Source organism: Myxine glutinosa, chromosome 14, assembly GCF_964187855.1.
Source record: "Myxine glutinosa chromosome 14, kmMyxGlut1.1, whole genome shotgun sequence".
In the NCBI taxonomy this organism is placed as follows: Eukaryota; Metazoa; Chordata; class Myxini; order Myxiniformes; family Myxinidae; genus Myxine; species Myxine glutinosa.
In genome coordinates, this window is record NC_136274.1 from 87,000,249 (window position 1) to 87,023,691 (window position 23,443).

Below are 23,443 nucleotides of genomic sequence, written 5' to 3' on the forward strand. Positions count from 1 at the left end.
ATTGGACCGATTGAGATCAAATTTTCACCGTCGTGGGGACTCGGTCTGCAGAATATTTTAATGGTAATTATGACGTCACAGGTCACGTGGTTCGGCCGCCATATTGTTTTTCGTGAAAACACGAAAACCCCTTTTTCTCTGCAACGGCTGTACAGATCGAGGCCAAGCTTTGCATGTATAATTGCATACCCGTGACGAACAAAAAGGTTAGTGATCATGACGTCATGCATCACATGGTTTTGGAGTTATGACATTTTAAGCATAAACTTAAAATGCTATCTTCTCCATAATTTGTGAAGATATCGAGTGGAAACTTTACACAAATATTCCCCATGGGGGGAAGTTTAAGTAATACTTGAGAGGTTTTTATCAGTCACACGGTTTGGCCGCAATTAATAATTGAAGGGAAAATCTAAAAAGCTTCTAACTATTGAACCACTGCATTGATCGACTTGAATTTTTAATGCGTCGTAGATCTCATCAAGCAGAATAAGTTTGTAAAATTTCAACATGATTGGTTGTATGGTCTCAAAGCTAGAAGTCTTTATTGCTGAAGGAAGAAGAAACTTTTTTCTTACCAGGCCGTGTGACTCAATGTGCTACTGCCATTTTAATGACTTATTAGTCCCCTACCGGTGAACACCGGAGGGGACGATAGGTTTGCACGCCCTCCCTCCGTCTGTCAGTCCGTCAGTCCGTCAGTCCCTCCCTCCGTCAGTCTGTCAGTCCGTCATGCAAAGAACAGCTTTCTGGACCTTTTTTCTAAACGCTTAATGCTAATGATTTCAAACTTGGCACATGGTTTCCTCATGATAAGTTACAGATCAAGTTCGAACCTCACGACGTTTAGATCATTTTTGACAAAGTTATGGCACTTTGAACTTTGGGAATTCTGATACTTCTGATGATCCTGAACTCAGTGCCATTTTAAGTTTTAATTTCCTTTAAAAAAAGATTTTCTCTGCAATAATAGGACTGATTGAGATCAAATTTTCACCGTAGGGGGGACTCGGTCTGCAGAATATTTTAATGGTAATTATGACGTCACAGGTCACGTGGTTCGGCCGCCATATTGTTTTTCGTTTTTTCTCTGCAACGGCTGAACAGATCAAGGCCAAACTTTGCAGGCAGAATCGCATACCCATGACGTACAAAAAAAGTCAATGAGCATGACGTCATGCGTCACATGGTTTTAGAGTTATGACGTTTTTAAGCATAAACCTTTAAAACCGAGCTCCTCTGTCATTTTAAATCCAATCGAGGGGAAACTTCACAGATGTGTTCAGCATGTCATTCTACTAAAATGGCCTTTTGGAATTTACGATAGATCACGTGGTTTGGAAGATATCGTTAATTAAACGAAGATATTAAAATATATATATATCTCTTGAACCGCTTCATTGATCGACGTGAAACTTCATACTATAGTAGAAGTCATGAAGAGTAACATGTGTGCACACTTTCAAGATGACTGGATGGTACGGTCTGGAAGCCAGAAGTTGGTATTGTGTGAAGAAAAAGAGTCTTCGAGCTTCGGCAAATAATTAATTATCACATGTACAGACGTGCAGGCATCGTTCGACATGATCTCACGGGGTAACTCACGGTTTTATTATGTAGTGTTTGTTTTCTTGTATATTAAAAATTCAACAATTTTCATATCCGGATCCGGATTTAAGACCTTCACCAAAATTGATTTGGCTTGTTCTTGTCACCGCAACAACTAAACCACCACGTTTTGTTTTAATCCATCCACAACGTTTTGAAATATCTTGCTATATGTAGTTTTTGGTCCTATCACCCGGAGGTGAAGAATCACTAAAAATTCTAGCATCCGGATTCGAATCTTCACCAAAATCAAATCGATTCGTCCTGGTCACACACCCAACCTCTCCACAAAATTTCGTTGGAATCTTTCACAACTTTTCGAGATATCCTGTTCACAAACAAATGGACAGGGGTGAAAACATAACGTCGGGTCTGGTGGAATGTTAATAACATGTGATTATTCATTGTACGGTGTTTGTGAGAAGTTTCTTGAAAAGTGTGAAGTTGCAGCGCGTCAACAGGTGGACTTTTCGCTTATTCTGCAAACGACCCTTCCAGTCGACGACCATCTGAGCACGGGTCAAGTGACCGGCCAACTCCACCGTCGCCGCCACGTGCTCGCTCTTCTCCACGAAGGCCGGATGGATCGCAGCGGCCACCGCGAAGCAGTCACAGGGTGCCCAGCCCGTGTTCGAGTGGCTTTTAGCCACAGTCGAGCAAAACTTCATGATGCTCTGTAAAAACTTTGCTTTCTCACTACCACAGGCAAACAACGTCTCGTAGAAGTCCTGCAAGGCAAGGCACCAATGTTATATGATCTGGGACATTCTCAGACATTTTGTTTCCAGTGTATATCAAATTAGCGGAATAACAATTTCCCTTTTGTAGTTTGCAGAAAAATGAGAAATCGAGTGATAAGACTCTGCATGCTGCACATTTCGGGTTTGGGTTAGTTTTTAAAGAGAATTCGTGAAATGATTACCCAGGGAACACTGTAACTGGAACAGAACTCCCAGGTAGCAACATGGAGGGGACAGCTGTACCGGTGGAGAACAGCAAACGCAGCTTCAGGATCAGCGAGGAAGTTAAATTCGGCACTCACGCTCTCGTTTCCTCTTCCTGTATGCAAACACACACACACACACACACACACACACACACACACACACACACACACACACACACACACACATATATATTATTACGTTTGTGGGGGGCAGGGATACCTTGGTTCAGGTGGAGTGTATAGATTAGTGCGCTCCGACTGTCGTGAAGAAGAATAACCAGCTTGATGTACCATAAGTAGGGAATTTGTGTCGCCCAGACTGCCGTGTAAGCTTGTATCTTTGTCCCCATCACGAGGGGTGGGGCTTGTTAATTAGCGAGGGATTGTGGGTAAATTAACCCCGTGTGTAATTGCCTCTTTAATTTATTCCTTTGTTCCTTATGACCGCACTAGACACCTAGCCAGAACCGCGCATTTAAATACACTGAATGAATGAATGAATGATCGTTTTTAAGGCCATTTTCCCCGCTAGAGCAGGGGTTAGCCTTGCGGGCCCCATGACAATCATGGTTCCCTGTTTGGGGCAATGCTTTTATGGCCGGATGCCCTTCCTGGCGCCAAGCGCATTTAAATACACTAATTAATAAAAACTAACCGGAAGCCAGGCATGAAGCACTACCGCTGATGACCCCGACTTGGTAAGCGCACAAGGACAGGCAGCTCCATAGAGACACGCCCAAAGAGCGGTGATTGGACGGGGGATTTGATTGACAGGAAGGACTCTTAAGATGGCACGCACCGGTTGGATCAGACACGGATACGTGTTGAGATGACGGATATGTTGTTGAGATGACGTCAGAGCCCGGAAGTTAAAAGAACGCTTTGACTGACATTTTCCCTCTTGCGCCTTATCGTTTTGGACTTTGGGTCGCATTTTGCTCTCTCCCAGCATCGACATTTTGTCTCTCGGCATCGACATCTTCTCGCCCCTTCTTTTGTTGGACACCATCACGAGCGATCGTGTGCCGACACCATGCTGGTGGTCGTGAAGAGGAAGAACCACAGGCTGAGAAACACGGTTTTCCAAGCAGGAATGGCGAGTGGACAGGCACGGCCCGTTCGGCTCGCGTGCGAGGCTCATAGTGAAACGAGGGCGGACTGAGGCCGTCTCCCCGCCAAGGTCGGAGCCGCGTCCGGATTGCGCGCACGCGGGCCTGAGACAATTCCTGACAATATTCGGGAGCCGCTCGCAGGAAAGTGCCAACCACACCTTTTATTTTTACATCATTATATTTCCCTTTGTCTGTGTACTGATTCTGTGTGGGGCGCTCCAATTTAGGAAGTTATTGTTATTTGACCATGTGTTCTTTGTTACCGGCATTTTCTTTAATATACCTGTTTATATTTGTACATTTTAATTCCGCGTTGTTTGAGTTAATTTTTTCCAGGGTTGAGGACTGCCGGTGGGATCCGTGAAGGTAAGTGCTCCGGCTTCTCCCCCCACTTTCCCCCACACATATTCTCCGCTAGATTTTGAACGCCTCGGAGTTAAAGCCCGTTCAGAAATCCGTTTCCTTGGAATATTTTAATCACCAAGAAATGGTGTCAAATGGTGACAAATGGCGACAAATGGTGTCAGGAGTGTAGGATTCGAACGTTGGACACTCGGTGTTTGAAGGTTGCGAGTTTGACACCTGCTGAGGGCAAATTGCGCTCAGTTTTCGGAATCGAAATTTTTTAACGATTGTCTTTCTCTGGTCGAGGGGGAGGTAATCGTAGTACCGGGGTGTCCAAATTTTATCGTCGATTGAAGTACGAAGCGCAACATTACGTTTTTCGGAAATTTTAAAATCTTTTCTTTTCTGAGGTAAAAATACGCGGGGGCGGGAGAACTGCTTTCTCACCGCGGATGGCCGAGCGGGCTGGGGATCCCGAAGTGGATGGAAGCGGGCCGGAGATAGAGGGAGTGGAGGGTGGGATTGGAACTTCCCCCGTCCCGAGCATTAGTCCACCACCCCCCTCTCCTACGAAGGAGCTGGGAACATTGGGAACGGCCGTGATGCCCGACCAGGCCTTGGTTCGATCATGAAAGGGAAATGTTAAGGGACGAAATGAGGGAAATAAAAGGGGATGTTAATAAAAATGGGGAACAGATGGGAGAAATGAAGGACTAAATGAGGGGAATGAAAGGGGAATTAATTGAAGGCCTGTAGTGAGCAATCGGAAGCCTGTAGTGAACTGGCGAAGGTGATGACTAAAGACACGAAAGGCCATCGAGAGCAAACAAATGAAATAAAGAAAGAACAAAAGAATGAAAGTGGGACACAGGAGAAGCCATGGGCGGCAGAATCTGAATCAAAACGGGAGGATTTAACATTGGGAATGGAAGAGTGTGCAACCCAAGCTGATACACTTGGTGCACAGGAGAGGGGAAATTTAAATACGAAATGTTTGGAAGTAAATGGAGGAACTCAAATTTAAATGGGGAATGTTTGTTAACTGAGGAAGACCTCGAAGGTTATCGGGCTTGTGTAGATACCACAATGCACCAGCAGAGGGAGGAATTGGAACTTGTGCAGCACCAGGGCGGTGGTGCGGAGCAACAGTGGGTAAAAAATATTGGCGGTCCGTGTAACGGATTGCAGGTGTGACCGAACAAGCGCCAAATTCCAGGTGTAACCGAACAAGCATCAAATTGCAGGTGTGTCCGAACAAGCACTAAATCGTTGGCATGACCGAACAAGCACCCAATTGTTGGCGTGGCCGCGGAACAAGCACCCAATTGTTGGCGTGGCCGAACAAGCACTAAATCGTTGGCATGACCAAACAAGCACCCAATTGTTGGCGTGGCCGAACAAGCACCCAATTGTTGGCATGACCGAACAAGCACCCAATCGTTGGCGTGGCCGAACATTCGAACAAACACTTAAAAATTTTTTGGTGTGTTACATCGAGTAAATTGGCAAATGAATCACTTTTTTATCCTTACACGTGCCTGTATCTGACCAGAGGTTGAGGCACCCAGATTACAACAATGACCTCAACCGTTTCCTCCCACGAACAGTCCACCTGCGCAAGCCACCTAGTGGTCAAGTATGTGCATCGCAACACTAATGCAGCACATGAATGCAGTTCAGCCATACATTTGCTTCATACCTTTCCTTCTCTCTATTCCCTCCATGCGAATGACTTTTGATCATGCAGTTGGGATTTAACATCAGAGGAGGTCGTGCATCGCAGCTTGGAATCTACGTGTCCAAGGTGAAGTAAAATACAAGTAAAAGTAACTGATTTGTAGAAATGGCCAGTTTGTGGTTAATATAATATAGCGTGACAGAATAATTCTGATGAGGTGGGCTCGCCTCTGAGCTTTTGAGTGTGGGTTTGATTCCCAAACTGACAAAGCTGTCAAAGTGTTCCTCTGAGGGCAAGGCCTAACATGCATGGTGTGGTGCAACATCGTGCCTGCGAAGAACTGATCGAACAGTTGAAAGTCGGGTGGCGAATCAAATGCAGATTAGACAGCTGAAAGATGCGTGCGACACCTCTATGCCAGCCTGTCTGACTGAACTACGATCAATTTCGGTCACATTTTTACATTCATGGGATGATGTAAAACGGTTAAGGAAATAGAGAGTAGTTACCATGGAGATACAGCATCAATTGTTTTTAATGTTTTGTTTGTTTTGGGGGTCTGGGAACCACATCAGGTTGGGAGTCAGGTAGATCTTTACCGACAATGCGAGAGCAACAAGGTAATTTACATGAGATGAACTTGTGTTCCAGAAGTTTAGAATCAAAATTCGGAAAGGGAAGCTCCACTCGTTTTAAAACAGGATTCCTGCAGATCGTCAAGGAAACATCATTCCGCATCATTGTCTTGGAAAACAAAAACAAAGCACAATTGAATGGAAAAGGTAACTTGTATACTTTTTCCAGCAATTAATGTGGCGACCTTCTTGCGTCACCTGCGTGGTAAAGAAACAGCTGCACCATGCATTGGAATTGCTGGGAAATTCACACTAACCTCCTTCACATCACGTTTTTAACTCAACTGGACGTTCATCACACACTGAACCGTCTCGTCGTCGTCTCTCGCCCGTTAACTTTTCGACGTTAACACTCCAGCGTCCACAAATATCAACCGATTCTGATCAAACTTGACATGCAGCATCCTTTCCCCAAGGACCAGGTTGGTGTTACATTTCAGCCCGATCCGTTGAAAAATGGCGGACTTAGGCGACCATTTTGATTTTGGTCATGAAAACGACGTCAACACTCTAGCGTCCACAAATATTAACATTTTGATCAAACATAGAATGTTTAACCCTTACCACACAAGGTAGGTTGATATTGCATTCAAACCCGATCCGTCACAAAATGGCCGCCATATTGTTTTCAACTCCGAAACGACGTTAAGACTGACGTCCACAAATATTTATGGATTTTCATCAAACTTGGTGTGTAAAGTTGTCCAGTCAGTTCAGTTGAGTTCTGCTTCCCTGGGAGCTCTAGTTTTATATACAAGATGTGAAGTATTCCTTAATGATCGGATCAAGTGAGTGCTTTCCAAAATTTCCGTTGTTTGCTTTCACCGTTAGATGTTAACTCACAACGTGCTGTCGGTCCAGTGTCCAAGTCGAAGCCATTGTAAAGGCTGAAAGCAGAGCTTGATTTAAAACTGAAACGAAAACAAATGAAAGTTTACAGTGTGATGTAATCGTGTGCCTGTAGGTACTCCGTGGGTCCGACTCCGAGCGGGTTGGTTTAAAGGAAGGAGACCAGGTCTTGGTCGTTAACGGCACCGATTTCCAGGATATTGACCATGCAAAGGTACAGCTTAGGAAGGAAGAAGCTTGGTAGAGCGTAGGTAACAAGACGGGTAATTCAATGCAGTCGTTTAAATTCCTTTGGTTTGTTGCAGGCCGTACAGATCCTCAAGTCCTGGACTGGACAACCTGCACAACCCTCCCATCTACTTTCTCAACAATCCTCTCCAATAAGTTCTGTCACTCAAGCTTTTGGGTCTCACTATCTGCCATGATCTTTCTTGGGAAAACCACATTTCCAAGCTGGCCTCCAAAGCCAGTCGCCGACTGGGCATCCTCCATCGTGCGAAGTCCTTCCTTGGCACACCTGAGCTCCTCACCACATACAAGGCTTTCATCCGCAGCTCAATGGAATACTGTTCTCCCCTATGGGCCGGTGCTCCTGCCTCACACCTAGCTCGGCTTCACGCTGTTGAAACCAAAGCTTTCAGAATCATTGGAATCTCCCGTGATGAAGCTATCTCTGAGGGCCTTTCACTCACTCACCGCAGGCAGGTAGGTGGTCTTTCTGTCTTCTACCGACTCCTCTCCGGCCATGCTCCCCCAGCTCTGTCTGTGCTTTGTCCCCCAAATATTCCTACAGGTCGCACAAGATCTGCCAGCAACCCTCTTCTGGTGAAACTGCCGAAATCTCGGCTCTCTGCTCACCTTCACTCCTTCATTCCTCTTTTCTCCCGCCTCTGGAACAAACTCCTACACTCCCTTCAATCCCACTCCTCCCTCCAGGTCTTTACAACAGCTGTTCACCACCATCTCTTATCTTCCCTCATCAAACCTTGATCTTTTCTACCCCCACTAATTCACCCCAGATCCACCTTGTTTGAAATTCCAACTTCTTCCCTGGAAGTCCTGGCAGTGTCCATATGTTTTATACCCCTCCCACCCCCCCTTCCCATGCCCCCCCCCAAAGGCCTCTCCCTCCCACAGATCTCTCAATGTCGCTGCTTTCAGATGTTGTGTTTGCGTTCCTCCCCCTCTCGCCCATCTTGTCTACCGCTCCCCATGTATATGTTTTATGTGTCGGTTTGTCTTTCTGTGTGATTAATGTTCGCTCTTTCACGAGCCTCGATCTTGTATACAAAAAAAAGAAAAAAAAGTCAGCTGCAGATATCACCATGAAGGTTCGATACTTCCCATACGGTGAGCAAGATTTTGGACAATTTGTCTCTGCACTACTATGCTTCCCTGTGCCTCGGCTAACCACACTGAGCCGTGTTCCTCCCCTTCTAACACCTCTTCAATCTCCGTCAGGATTCAGGAAACAATTGGAGAGAAACGCATGAACTTGAGAATCAAGCTGATGGTAAAGTTAGAGAGTGGCGGACACATGCAAGCGACCAACCGGACATCATGTGTCCGCCACTCGTCCTTTCTCATGCCTTCGGTGTAACATATGGAAGATGCCTCGTGAACCTGAAACAATTTGAATTGAACTGCAAATTAAAGATGGAAACGACACAAGACCATTAAATGGAACTTTTTAATCATTCTTGTTTGATATGTAAACCTTGAGTAGTATTTCGAGTGAATAAATGGTGCAACAGCTGCCACGCTGGTAACGTGCACCAAACGGTCACAAAGCACGATGTGCAAGCTATACGTGAGTGCAGGTGCATTAACTTCGTGCATGGCGTGTGTAATGGTGCTTTGAAAAGGTGCTTTGTCTTTGGAAAAAAACAAAAACATTTGGTAACGACCATGACATTTTCCAAACTAGTCATTTTTGCACAAAACGAGGCCCAATTGTGAAGTCATGATATACGATCACCACAATGTCACTTCATACTAATTCTTTGCTGTGAAAAAGTTGAAGTTATTGGTTAAACCGAGGAAATGAAAAGCGCATTTAAACCAATGAGTGGACGATGCAAAGGAAGTTTAGGACAAGGCCAGGTGCTTGCACTTTGAGCTTCATCACATGGCAGCCACAGAAAACGAAGAGGCACAGAGTGTTGATGCGAGAAATGAACACAACGGTCAGCAGGTATTCATTCAACTCGACCTATACACTGCACAGGTACAATCCGTACAAACCAAGGAGGGAGTTCTTCGTCTGCAAGAAATGCCCGATTCAAAAAGAGCTGCTGCAGTGATAATCCGTTTTAAAGTAACTTGTACACCTGCTCACGACGGTAGTGGCTGGGGGAGTCATGTTATTAGCCCCCATTGGGCTTGGTCTGAAACGGGGACTTATTAGGTTTACTCTCCATGAAATGAAGAATAACCTATTATTATTCCCAAAGTGTTTCCTTACTATTCTTCCACCCTATTTTGCACCTCTGAAAACTTTAAAATTAAGTTTCTCAGCAACCGCTGGTCAGATTGACAGGAAATTTTCATCAAATGATCGGCTCGGCTCGTATAATTTTTAATGCTAATTATGACGTCATAGGTCACGTGGTATGGGCGCCATCTTGGAAAACACCTTCAACTTTGCCCCTCTATATCGCCAGAACAACTCAATGGAAAAATTTGAGTCATGGCTCATTCTAAAGAACTCTGCAATGGGACCAATAAATGTTTATTTAGTATATCAAAAATGCTGACGTGAAGAGGTTATAATTCGTCAAACACACATCTTTGCTCCCACGTAAATGATATTTTTTCCCCAGATCCTTAGTTTAAAAAAACTCAGAATGCAAAAAATTTTGAAGTCATATCTCACATGGTTCGGCCGCCATATTGTTTTTCGTGAAAAACACGAAAACCCCTTTTTCTCCGCAACAGCTGAACAGATCGAGCCCAAACTTGGCATGTATAGTCGCATACCCATGTCGAACAAAAAGTTCAGTGATCATGACGTCATGCATCACATGGTTTTGGAGTTATGACATTTTAAGCATAAACTTAAAATGCTATCTTCTCCATAATTTGTGAATATATCGAGTGGAAACTTTACACAAATATTCCCCATGGGGGGAAGTTTAAGTAATACTTGAAAAGTTTTTATCAGTTACACGGTTTGGCCGCAATTAATAATTGAAGGGAAAATCAAAAAAGCTTCTAACTATTGAACCACTGCATTGATCGACGTTGTTTTTTTTTTTTTGTTTTTTTTTTTGTATACTGAATCGAGGCTCGTGAAAGAGCTAAGATCGAGGCTCGAGGCTCGTAAGAGCTAATCGAGGCTCGTAAGAGAGGCTCGTAAGGCTCAAAGGCTCAAAGAGGCTCGTAAGAAAGACTTGAATCGTAAGAAAGAAAGAATGAGGCTCGTAAGAAAGAAAGACTTGAAACGTAAGAAAAGACTTGAAGCCTTTGAGAGGCTCAAAGAGCTAATCGAGGCTCGTAAGAAAGACTTGAATTTTTAATGCGTAGTAGATCGCATCAAGCAGAACAAGTGTGTAAAATTTCAACATGATTGATTGTACGGTCTCAAAGCTAGAAGTCTTTATTGTTGAAAGAAGAAGAAATGCAGCGTTTTTCTTACCAGGCCATGTGACTCAATGTGCTACTGCCATTTTAATGACTTATTAGTCCCCTACCGGTGAACACCGGAGGGGACTATAGGTTTGCACGCCGTCCCTCCGTCTGTCAGTCCGTCAGTCCGTCAGTCCGTCAGTCCGTCAGTCCGTCAGTCCGTCAGTCCGTCAGTCCGTCCGTCACGCAAAAAACAGTTTTCCGGACTTTTTTTCTAAACTCTTAATGCTAATGATTTCAAGCCTGGCACATCGTTTCCTCATGATAAGTTACAGATCAAGTTCGAACTTCACGACGTTTTGATCATTTTTGACAAAGTTATGGCACTTTGAACTTTGGGAATTCTGATAATTCTGATGATCCTTAACTCAGTGCCATTTTAAGTTTTAATTTCCTTTATAAAAGATTTTCTCTGCAATAATAGGACTGATTGAGATCAAATTTTCACCGTAGGGGGGGACTCGGTCTGTAGAATATTTTAATGGTAATTATGACGTCACAGGTCGCGTGGCTCGGCCGCCATATTGTTTTTCGTGAAAACACGAAAACCCTTTTTTCTCTGCAACGGCTGAACAGATCGAGGCCAAACTTTGCAGGCACAATCGCATACCCATGATGAACAAAAAAGTCACCGAGCATGACGTCATGCGTCACATGGTTTCAGAGTTATGACGTTTTTAAGCATAAACCTTTAAAACCGAGCTCCTCTGTCATTTTTAATCCAATCGAGGGGAAACTTCTAGGATCTGTTCAGCATGTCAGTCTACTAAAATGTCCTTTTGGAATTTGCGATAGGGCACGTGGTTTGGCAGATATCGTTAATTAAACGAAAAAAAAATAAAAAATAGGATTTCTCTTTATTCCAGAGTTCTCCTCAAGCCGCACCGCGCGCCCTCAGCCTCGTCTCGCGAACGTCAACAGCGCGACACAGCGCGCGCTTTCCGGAGGGGCGGAGCCAAGCTGAGCAACATATATATATACACATCGATCATTGATCGTGAACCGGAAAATATAATAAATTACTGATATTTAGCGACTCGAAAGGTTCTTTATCAACAACCTATTTTCTCGTGCTTCTGCTGACCTGTCTGCAAAGTGTATAAATCGAAGTCCCGAGTGCGAATCACAGGTGAGCCCGTCCTGAGGTAATTAGCGATTGGGAATGATTCAGAACCTGTGGGTAAATAACCCTTGGTAATTTCCCCAACCGTTTTCCAGTCGACAGACTGCCGGTAGGGGACATGTATTGCAGCGCAATACTCAGAATGCTTGTTGGACAAATATCGTGATTTTGTTACCTTCAATTAACCCCCTGTCTTATTAGTCCCTTTCCGGTGTACACCGGAGGGGACTATAGGTTTGCACGCCGTCCCTCCGTCTGTCAGACCGTCAGCCCGTCACGCAAAGAACAGTTTTCCGGATTTGTTTTCTAAACGCTTAACGCTAATGATTTCAAACTTGGCACATGGTTTCCTCATAAGTTACAGATCAAGTTCAAAACTCACGACGTTTCGATAATTTTTGATAAAGTTATGGCACTTTGAAATTTGGGAATTCTGATAATTTTGATGATCCTTAACTCAGTGCCATTTTAAGTTTTAATTTCCTTTAAAAAAGATTTTCTCTGCAATAATTGGACCGATTGAGATCAAATTTTCACCGTTGGGGGGGACTCGGTCTGTAGAATATTTTAATGGTAATTATGACGTCACAGGTCACGTGTTGTGGCCGCCATATTGTTTTTCGTGAAAACACGAAAACCCCTTTTTCTCTGCAACGGCTGTACAGATCGAGGCCAAACTTGTGAAGATATCGAGTGGAACCTTTACACAAATATTCCCCATGGGGGGAAGTTTAAGTAATACTTGAAAAGTTTTTATCAGTTACACGGTTTGGCCGCAATTAATAATTGAAGGGAAAATCTAAAAAGCTTCTAACTATTGAACCACTGCATTAATCGACTTGAATTTTTAATGCATAGGAGATCTCATCAAGCAGAATAAGTTTGTAAAATTTCAACATGATTGGTTGTACGGTCTCAAAGCTAGAAGTCTTTATTGTTGAAAGAAGAAGAAACGAGGCCTTTTTTCTTACCAGGCCATGTAACTCAATGTGCTACTGCCATTTTAATGACTTATTAGTCCCCTACCGGTGTACACCGGAGGGGACTATAGGTTTGCACGCCCTCCCTCCGTCAGTCTGTCATTCCGTCAGTCTGTCATTCCGTCACGCAAAGAACAGCTTTCCGGACTTTCTTCTAAACTCTTAATGCTAATGATTTCAAACTTGGCACATGGTTTCCTCATGATAAGTTACAGATCATGTTCGAAACTCACGACGTTTCGATCATTTTTGACAAAGTTATGGCACTTTGAACTTTGGGAATTCTGATAATTCTGATGATCCTTAACTCAGTTCCATTTGAAGTTTTAATTTCCTTGAAAAAATATTTTCTCTGCAATAATTGGACCGATTGAGATCAAATTTTCACCGTCGTGGGGACTCGGTCTGCAGAATATTTTAGTGGTAATTATGACGTCACAGGTCACGTGGTTCGGCCGCCATATTGTTTTTCGTGAAAACACGAAAACCCCTTTTTCTCTGCAACGGCTGTACAGATCGAGGCCAAACTTGGCATGTATAATTGCATACCCGTGACGAACAAAAAGGTTAGTGATCATGACGTCATGCATCACATGGTTTTGGAGTTATGACATTTTAAGCATAAACTTAAAATGCTATCTTCTCCATAATTTGTGAAGATATCGAGTGGAAACTTTACACAAATATTCCCCATGGGGGGAAGTTTAAGTAATACTTGAGAGGTTTTTATCAGTCACACGGTTTGGCCGCAATTAATAATTGAAGGGAAAATCTAAAAAGCTTCTAACTATTGAACCACTGCATTAATCGACTTGAATTTTTAATGCATAGGAGATCTCATCAAGCAGAATAAGTTTGTAAAATTTCAACATGATTGGTTGTACGGTCTCAAAGCTAGAAGTCTTTATTGTTGAAAGAAGAAGAAACGAGGCCTTTTTTCTTACCAGGCCATGTAACTCAATGTGCTACTGCCATTTTAATGACTTATTAGTCCCCTACCGGTGTACACCGGAGGGGACTATAGGTTTGCACGCCGTCCCTCCGTCAGTCTGTCATTCCGTCAGTCTGTCATTCCGTCACGCAAAGAACAGCTTTCCGGACTTTCTTCTAAACTCTTAATGCTAATGATTTCAAACTTGGCACATGGTTTCCTCATGATAAGTTACAGATCATGTTCGAAACTCACGACGTTTCGATCATTTTTGACAAAGTTATGGCACTTTGAACTTTGGGAATTCTGATAATTCTGATGATCCTTAACTCAGTTCCATTTGAAGTTTTAATTTCCTTGAAAAAATATTTTCTCTGCAATAATTGGACCGATTGAGATCAAATTTTCACCGTCGTGGGGACTCGGTCTGCAGAATATTTTAATGGTAATTATGACGTCACAGGTCACGTGGTTCGGCCGCCATATTGTTTTTCGTGAAAACACGAAAACCCCTTTTTCTCTGCAACGGCTGTACAGATCGAGGCCAAGCTTTGCATGTATAATTGCATACCCGTGACGAACAAAAAGGTTAGTGATCATGACGTCATGCATCACATGGTTTTGGAGTTATGACATTTTAAGCATAAACTTAAAATGCTATCTTCTCCATAATTTGTGAAGATATCGAGTGGAAACTTTACACAAATATTCCCCATGGGGGGAAGTTTAAGTAATACTTGAGAGGTTTTTATCAGTCACACGGTTTGGCCGCAATTAATAATTGAAGGGAAAATCTAAAAAGCTTCTAACTATTGAACCACTGCATTGATCGACTTGAATTTTTAATGCGTCGTAGATCTCATCAAGCAGAATAAGTTTGTAAAATTTCAACATGATTGGTTGTATGGTCTCAAAGCTAGAAGTCTTTATTGCTGAAGGAAGAAGAAACTTTTTTCTTACCAGGCCGTGTGACTCAATGTGCTACTGCCATTTTAATGACTTATTAGTCCCCTACCGGTGAACACCGGAGGGGACGATAGGTTTGCACGCCCTCCCTCCGTCTGTCAGTCCGTCAGTCCGTCAGTCCCTCCCTCCGTCAGTCTGTCAGTCCGTCATGCAAAGAACAGCTTTCTGGACCTTTTTTCTAAACGCTTAATGCTAATGATTTCAAACTTGGCACATGGTTTCCTCATGATAAGTTACAGATCAAGTTCGAACCTCACGACGTTTAGATCATTTTTGACAAAGTTATGGCACTTTGAACTTTGGGAATTCTGATACTTCTGATGATCCTGAACTCAGTGCCATTTTAAGTTTTAATTTCCTTTAAAAAAAGATTTTCTCTGCAATAATAGGACTGATTGAGATCAAATTTTCACCGTAGGGGGGACTCGGTCTGCAGAATATTTTAATGGTAATTATGACGTCACAGGTCACGTGGTTCGGCCGCCATATTGTTTTTCGTTTTTTCTCTGCAACGGCTGAACAGATCAAGGCCAAACTTTGCAGGCAGAATCGCATACCCATGACGTACAAAAAAAGTCAATGAGCATGACGTCATGCGTCACATGGTTTTAGAGTTATGACGTTTTTAAGCATAAACCTTTAAAACCGAGCTCCTCTGTCATTTTAAATCCAATCGAGGGGAAACTTCACAGATGTGTTCAGCATGTCATTCTACTAAAATGGCCTTTTGGAATTTACGATAGATCACGTGGTTTGGAAGATATCGTTAATTAAACGAAGATATTAAAATATATATATATCTCTTGAACCGCTTCATTGATCGACGTGAAACTTCATACTATAGTAGAAGTCATGAAGAGTAACATGTGTGCACACTTTCAAGATGACTGGATGGTACGGTCTGGAAGCCAGAAGTTGGTATTGTGTGAAGAAAAAGAGTCTTCGAGCTTCGGCAAATAATTAATTATCACATGTACAGACGTGCAGGCATCGTTCGACATGATCTCACGGGGTAACTCACGGTTTTATTATGTAGTGTTTGTTTTCTTGTATATTAAAAATTCAACAATTTTCATATCCGGATCCGGATTTAAGACCTTCACCAAAATTGATTTGGCTTGTTCTTGTCACCGCAACAACTAAACCACCACGTTTTGTTTTAATCCATCCACAACGTTTTGAAATATCTTGCTATATGTAGTTTTTGGTCCTATCACCCGGAGGTGAAGAATCACTAAAATTCTAGCATCCGGATTCGAATCTTCACCAAAATCAAATCGATTCGTCCTGGTCACACACCCAACCTCTCCACAAAATTTCGTTGGAATCTATCACAACTTTTCGAGATATCCTGTTCACAAACAAATGGACAGGGGTGAAAACATAACGTCGGGTCTGGTGGAATGTTAATAACATGTGATTATTCATTGTACGGTGTTTGTGAGAAGTTTCTTGAAAAGTGTGAAGTTGCAGCGCGTCAACAGGTGGACTTTTCGCTTATTCTGCAAACGACCCTTCCAGTCGACGACCATCTGAGCACGGGTCAAGTGACCGGCCAACTCCACCGTCGCCGCCACGTGCTCGCTCTTCTCCACGAAGGCCGGATGGATCGCAGCGGCCACCGCGAAGCAGTCACAGGGTGCCCAGCCCGTGTTCGAGTGGCTTTTAGCCACAGTCGAGCAAAACTTCATGATGCTCTGTAAAAACTTTGCTTTCTCACTACCACAGGCAAACAACGTCTCGTAGAAGTCCTGCAAGGCAAGGCACCAATGTTATATGATCTGGGACATTCTCAGACATTTTGTTTCCAGTGTATATCAAATTAGCGGAATAACAATTTCCCTTTTGTAGTTTGCAGAAAAATGAGAAATCGAGTGATAAGACTCTGCATGCTGCACATTTCGGGTTTGGGTTAGTTTTTAAAGAGAATTCGTGAAATGATTACCCAGGGAACACTGTAACTGGAACAGAACTCCCAGGTAGCAACATGGAGGGGACAGCTGTACCGGTGGAGAACAGCAAACGCAGCTTCAGGATCAGCGAGGAAGTTAAATTCGGCACTCACGCTCTCGTTTCCTCTTCCTGTATGCAAACACACACACACACACACACACACACACACACACACACACACACACATATATATTATTACGTTTGTGGGGGGCAGGGATACCTTGGTTCAGGTGGAGTGTATAGATTAGTGCGCTCCGACTGTCGTGAAGAAGAATAACCAGCTTGATGTACCATAAGTAGGGAATTTGTGTCGCCCAGACTGCCGTGTAAGCTTGTATCTTTGTCCCCATCACGAGGGGTGGGGCTTGTTAATTAGCGAGGGATTGTGGGTAAATTAACCCCGTGTGTAATTGCCTCTTTAATTTATTCCTTTGTTCCTTATGACCGCACTAGACACCTAGCCAGAACCGCGCATTTAAATACACTGAATGAATGAATGAATGATCGTTTTTAAGGCCATTTTCCCCGCTAGAGCAGGGGTGAGCCTTGCGGGCCCCATGACAATCATGGTTCCCTGTTTGGGGCAATGCTTTTATGGCCGGATGCCCTTCCTGGCGCCAAGCGCATTTAAATACACTAATTAATAAAAACTAACCGGAAGCCAGGCATGAAGCACTACCGCTGATGACCCCGACTTGGTAAGCGCACAAGGACAGGCAGCTCCATAGAGACACGCCCAAAGAGCGGTGATTGGACGGGGGATTTGATTGACAGGAAGGACTCTTAAGATGGCACGCACCGGTTGGATCAGACACGGATACGTGTTGAGATGACGGATATGTTGTTGAGATGACGTCAGAGCCCGGAAGTTAAAAGAACGCTTTGACTGACATTTTCCCTCTTGCGCCTTATCGTTTTGGACTTTGGGTCGCATTTTGCTCTCTCCCAGCATCGACATTTTGTCTCTCGGCATCGACATCTTCTCGCCCCTTCTTTTGTTGGACACCATCACGAGCGATCGTGTGCCGACACCATGCTGGTGGTCGTGAAGAGGAAGAACCACAGGCTGAGAAACACGGTTTTCCAAGCAGGAATGGCGAGTGGACAGGCACGGCCCGTTCGGCTCGCGTGCGAGGCTCATAGTGAAACGAGGGCGGACTGAGGCCGTCTCCCCGCCAAGGTCGGAGCCGCGTCCGGATTGCGCGCACGCGGGCCTGAGACAATTCCTGACAATATTCGGGAGCCGCTCACAGGAAAGTGCCAACCACACCTTTTATTTTTACATCATTATATTTCCCTTTGTCTGTGTACTGATTCTGTGTGGGGCGCTCCAATTTAGGAAGTTATTTGACCATGTTTTCTTTGTTACCGGCATTTTCTTTAATAAACCTGTTTATATTTGTACATTTTAATTCCGCGTTGTTTGAGTTAATTTTTTCCAGGGTTGAGGACTGCCGGTGGGATCCGTGAAGGTAAGTGCTCCGGCTTCTCCCCCCACTTTCCCCCACACATATTCTCCGCTAGATTTTGAACGCCTCGGAGTTAAAGCCCGTTCAGAAATCCGTTTCCTTGGAATATTTTAATCACCAAGAAATGGTGTCAAATGGTGACAAATGGCGACAAATGGTGTCAGGAGTGTAGGATTCGAACGTCGGACACTCGGTGTTTGAAGGTTGCGAGTTTGACACCTGCTGAGGGCAAATTGTGCTCAGTTTTCGGAATCGAAATTTTTTAACGATTGTCTTTCTCTCGTCGAGGGGGAGGTAATCGTAGTACCGGGGTGTCCAAATTTTATCGTCGATTGAAGTACGAAGCGCAACATTACGTTTTTCGGAAATTTTAAAATCTTTTCTTTTCTGAGGTAAAAATACGCGGGGGCGGGAGAACTGCTTTCTCACCGCGGATGGCCGAGCGGGTTGGGGATCCCGAAGTGGATGGAAGCGGGCCGGAGATAGAGGGAGTGGAGGGTGGGATTGGAACTTCCCCCGTCCCGAGCATTAGTCCACCACCCCCCTCTCCTACGAAGGAGCTGGGAACATTGGGAACGGCCGTGATGCCCGACCAGGCCTTGGTTCGATCATGAAAGGGAAATGTTAAGGGACGAAATGAGGGAAATAAAAGGGGATGTTAATAAAAATGGGGAACAGATGGGAGAAATGAAGGACTAAATGAGGGGAATGAAAGGGGAATTAATTGAAGGCCTGTAGTGAGCAATCGGAAGCCTGTAGTGAACTGGCGAAGGTGATGACTAAAGACACGAAAGGCCATCGAGAGCAAACAAATGAAATAAAGAAAGAACAAAAGAATGAAAGTGGGACACAGGAGAAGCCATGGGCGGCAGAATTTGAATCAAAACGGGAGGATTTAACATTGGGAATGGAAGAGTGTGCAACCCAAGCTGATACACTTGGTGCACAGGAGAGGGGAAATTTAAATACGAAATGTTTGGAAGTAAATGGAGGAACTCAAATTTAAATGGGGAATGTTTGTTAACTGAGGAAGACCTCGAAGGTTATCGGGCTTGTGTAGATACCACAATGCACCAGCAGAGGGAGGAATTGGAACTTGTGCAGCACCAGGGCGGTGGTGCGGAGCAACAGTGGGTAAAAATATTGGAGGTCCGTGTAACGGAACCGGACTGGGTATTTATAGATAAAGATTGTTGGGGCCAGAAGTGATTGGGGTGATGATGAGAATGAATTAACACAGCGGCTGGAGGCCTTGAACAGTATCATCAGGGAGGAGGTTGATCGAGTCCAGGAGAGTCTGGGGGTTGAGGTAAGTCGGTCTGTCACATACCCCCAGGATGAGGTTAAGTTGACCGAGGGGACCCTCACCACGAACACCAATTGGGTACAGGAGGCTCCGAAATTGCATACCCAGTTGGAGGGGTGTTTTGGCCCCGAGCTGGACTTGGACAGAGAGGGGTCTGGGAATAGAGCCTCGGAGAAACTAGTCCCCTTAGTGAATTTGCAACAGCTGCTGGGAGGGGCAGAAAAACCCGAGGAAGGGGTTGTAACCTGCAGCTGCGGTTGGGCACACAAGGCCAAATTTTTTAAAAGTAAATTTAAAATTAAATGGGAATTTGATTTGGCACAGCCTTGGAGGGAGTTGGTCCACGGGCTGGGGAATGGGGAAAATTTGCCCCTTTGGAAATTGGATGATGCCAGCAAGCTAGGGGGCTGTGCTGGCAGGATTAGGACGTGGGTCCGACCATGGGTGTCATGGTATGGCCTGGGCCCCACGGGGGGGGGGGGGGGGTGGGGGGGAGGTAAGGGCGGCTGGTGGAGTGTGGCATCCTTTGTCCATCGGGACACCTGCCGAGCGAGTGCCTCAGGCCGGCAGGCTCGCCGGACCCTGGAGGGAGTTAAGACCTCCGAGGATACGAGGTGGTTTCTCACGGGCACCTGGTATGGTGTATCATGAGGGCCACTAGGGGGAGGTGTTGTGGGTCGCGCTTTAGTAGTGGCACCACGGACGGCCAACAAGGGCCTGATGTGGTGACCGCCCTGGCATGTGGCCTGACAGCCTCTCCCTGAGACTCTGGGACAGTCAGCATGTGGTGACCTGCCATGCTGTGCTGGTCTATGGACGCAGGTCGAACCGCATGGCCAGGGATGGATTATAGACCACTGGACAACCATTGGGGCATCTGTGGATTGTGATGGTGTGAGCATGAACTTCCACGTATGTTCCGCTGTGATTTGTGGACTCTCGGGTTGGGAAGAGAGCCATAGGATTGAATCAGGAAATTGGAATGAGCTGAGCATATGGGGCCATGCTCGGCTGGTATGTGTATGGAGAAGCGCCCTTCTTTGGTGAAATTAGTGAATTGTGAAAATAATTGGCACCGGTAATCTGAGGGTTAGATACAAATTTAAGGGTGAATTATGTAAGGCCTTGGTGGACACTGAAAGCAGTGACACTATTATTGATCCAGGTGTGTTAGACCAAAGTGTTGGAGGCTGGGACAAAAATGGATAGAGGAGCAGGACACAGCCTTCAACTGGTTACGGAGGCAACGGCACCAATATTGGGATGCGGAGTTGTAGGGATGGAGTTGGGCAGTCTGGGGGTCAACATGGTGTTATGGGTAGCCGAGGTGTGCGGACCGTGTCTTCTGGGATTGAGGCAACTGGGGAAGCATGGCTGTCAGCTAGACTTTCGCTGTGGTCAAGTGTGGGTGGGCACTGGGGGCTGCATGTGGGTGGACTGGGGGATGGGAGAGGTGCAGGGGACGTGATGTGGATGCCATGCACTGCGACTGTGCCCCAGGTCCGAGGCCTTGGGAATGGCGGAGTTGGCAGCAGGTGCTCACGACATTGGCCAGCTTGGGGCTAGTGGAGCCATGTTCCTCGCAGTGGGCCGAAGGATGGATGGTGGGTCGCCCCCTTATTGACACTCATGGGCCATGTTGGCGTTTAGGCTGCTCACCTTATCCGATGGCCCCTGCACGGTAGAGGGGCGGAGCTGTCGTAGCCAAGTGTAGTGGTGTAGGAAAGGTCACTGGAGGAGGCGGATCCACATGCTTGCCAGTACAGTGGGCAAAAGGAAATTTGGGGAAATTGATAGGCACCATGGGACAAATTTAGGAATTCGGTAGGGTGGATGTCACTTTTGGCCCTGACCAACCTACGACTACCGGCACGTAAAGGTGAGGACTTGATGATGAATTGATGTTGTTAGGGATGGGGCCAAAAATAAAATATAGAACGACATTTCAAAAGGTTGTAGAAGGGTTATGACAAAATTTGGTGGATGAGTTGGGTAATAAGACAAGCCAATTCGAAAAGGGGCACATCCCGAATGGTGAGGACAAGCAGCACGTCACGATGGGTGAGGACAAAGGGGACTGCACGACGGGTGGGGACAAGCGGCACGGCATGATGGGTGAGGACAAGGGGCACGGCATGACGGGTGAGGACGAGGGGCACGGCATGACGGGTGAGGACAAGGGGCACGGCATGACGGGTGAGGACAAGGGGCACGGCATGACGGGTGAGGACAAGGGGCACGGCATGACGGGTGAGGACAAGGGGCACGGCATGACGGGTGAGGACAAGGGGCACGGCATGACGGGTGAGTGCAAAGAGGACGTCACGACGGGTGTGAGAATGAGAAGTATATTATTCTACGTGCATTACCCTCCATGTTGCCACCCATGATGAAAACAGACCGGAGGAGGGATGGAAACGAAGAATCGAGTGAAACAGCCAATGCCAGGTTTGTTAATGGACCCACTGCCACCAGGTTGATCTGCAAGGAACACACGCAACATCACTAAAAGACCATTACGTTGTGTTAATATTTTACAACTCTACCCATTTCAGCAGCTCATGAACTCTTTTCATACTTTTGCAGTTACCTCTCCTAGAAATAAATTCACATTTTAAATTACTCTTCAAATTCCGTCACTTGTTCGTAATTTCTTCCACTTCCATGTCACCATGATGTGGGATACACACTTCAAGCAAGTAATAATATTTCCACTCAACTCTAGTTTCCATGGAATGGGTTCGGAGATATAGAGGTGCAACGTTTTTCGGTTTTTCCAAGATGGCACCTGTACCACGTGACCTATGACGTCATAATTATCATTGAAATATTCTACAGGAGGAGGCGCTCGTACGGTGAAAATTTCGTGTCAATCGGACCAACAATTTCAGAGACAAAAAATTCACACTGATCGAATGAAACGTTGTATTTGTCGAAATATGACGTCATAATTAAGGTACCGATGACGTCATCAACATATCTTATTCCCTATGGGGAGTACTTGACAATGCACCATGTTTAAATTTCTTCTATCGAGTGGTTTGGGAGATAAAGAGGTGGGACGTTTTTCCAAGATGGCGTCCGCACCACGTGACATATAACGTCATAATTATGAATAAAATATTCTACAGGCAGAGGCACTCCTATGGTAAAAGTTCGTGTCAATCAGACCAACTGTTGCCGAGAAAATGTTTTTTTTTAAATGCAGACACGCCACCCTACTTAAGCACATACTCCACACTACGTAAGCACGTACTCCACATTACCTAAGCACGTACTCCACATTACCTAAGCACGTACTCCACCATCCGTAAGCACGTACTTCGCACTCCGTAAGCACGTACTTCGCACTCCGTAAGCACGTACTCCGCACTCCGTAAGCACGTACTCCGCACTCCGTAAGCAAGTACTCCGCACTCCGTAAGCAAGTACTCCGCACTCCGTAAGCACGTGCACTACACTACGTAATCACGTACTCCACACTACGTAAGCACGTACTCCACACTACGTAAGCACTACTCCACCATCCATAAGCACGTACTCCACACTACGTAAGCACATGCGCCACACTACGTAAGCACGTACTCCACATAAGCACGTACGCCACACTATGTAAGCATGCACACCACACTACGTAAGCACGTACTCCACACTACGTAAGCACGTACTCCACATAAGCACGTATGCCACACTACGTAAGCATGTACTCCACACTACGTAAGCAGGTACGCCACACTACGTAAGCACGTACGCCACACTACGTAAGCACGTACGCCACACTACGTAAGCACGTACGCCACACTACGTAATCACCCGAATGCCTAACCCTGCTTTTTAGTCCAGTTGCCACCTATGATAAACCCTACGTGAACCCGGAAATTGTCAGTACTATAAGGTTTTTTTGGTGGATTAGTA

The 23,443-nt window shown here is 45.2% G+C and overlaps 2 protein-coding genes and 2 long non-coding RNA genes across 4 annotated transcripts in view; 2 read left to right on the plus strand and 2 right to left on the minus strand.

Annotated features, from left to right (window-relative positions):
• Window positions 1–1,208: 1,208 nt before the first annotated feature.
• LOC144888804 (nucleoside hydrolase-like) lies at window positions 1,209–2,743 on the minus strand (the record flags this gene model as incomplete). Its single annotated transcript, XM_078768018.1, has 2 exons — window positions 1,209–2,336; window positions 2,531–2,743. Coding segments are annotated over 2 exons (540 nt in total), but the record flags the coding sequence as incomplete, so codon positions are not given.
• Window positions 2,744–5,472: 2,729 nt separating this feature from the next.
• LOC144888888 (uncharacterized) lies at window positions 5,473–7,498 on the plus strand. The gene is made up of 4 exons (XR_013621449.1): window positions 5,473–5,647; window positions 5,759–5,815; window positions 7,289–7,387; window positions 7,479–7,498. It is a non-coding gene; the product is annotated as an uncharacterized LOC144888888 (long non-coding RNA).
• A 979-nt stretch (window positions 7,499–8,477) lies between these two features.
• Window positions 8,478–8,867, plus strand: LOC144888889 (uncharacterized). The gene is made up of 2 exons (XR_013621450.1): window positions 8,478–8,523; window positions 8,635–8,867. It is a non-coding gene; the product is annotated as an uncharacterized LOC144888889 (long non-coding RNA).
• Window positions 8,868–15,805: 6,938 nt separating this feature from the next.
• The window catches only part of LOC137439974 (nucleoside hydrolase), a 56,565-nt gene continuing 48,927 nt past the window's right edge, over window positions 15,806–23,443 (minus strand). Inside the window, exons 4-6 of the mRNA XM_078768553.1 lie at window positions 21,898–22,009; window positions 16,746–16,882; window positions 15,806–16,551 (exon numbers count right to left, since the gene is read on the minus strand). Coding sequence (XP_078624679.1) covers window positions 16,225–16,551; window positions 16,746–16,882; window positions 21,898–22,009 — 576 coding nt within the window. The 3' untranslated portion in view covers window positions 15,806–16,224. The remainder of the gene's footprint in view (window positions 16,552–16,745; window positions 16,883–21,897; window positions 22,010–23,443) is intronic.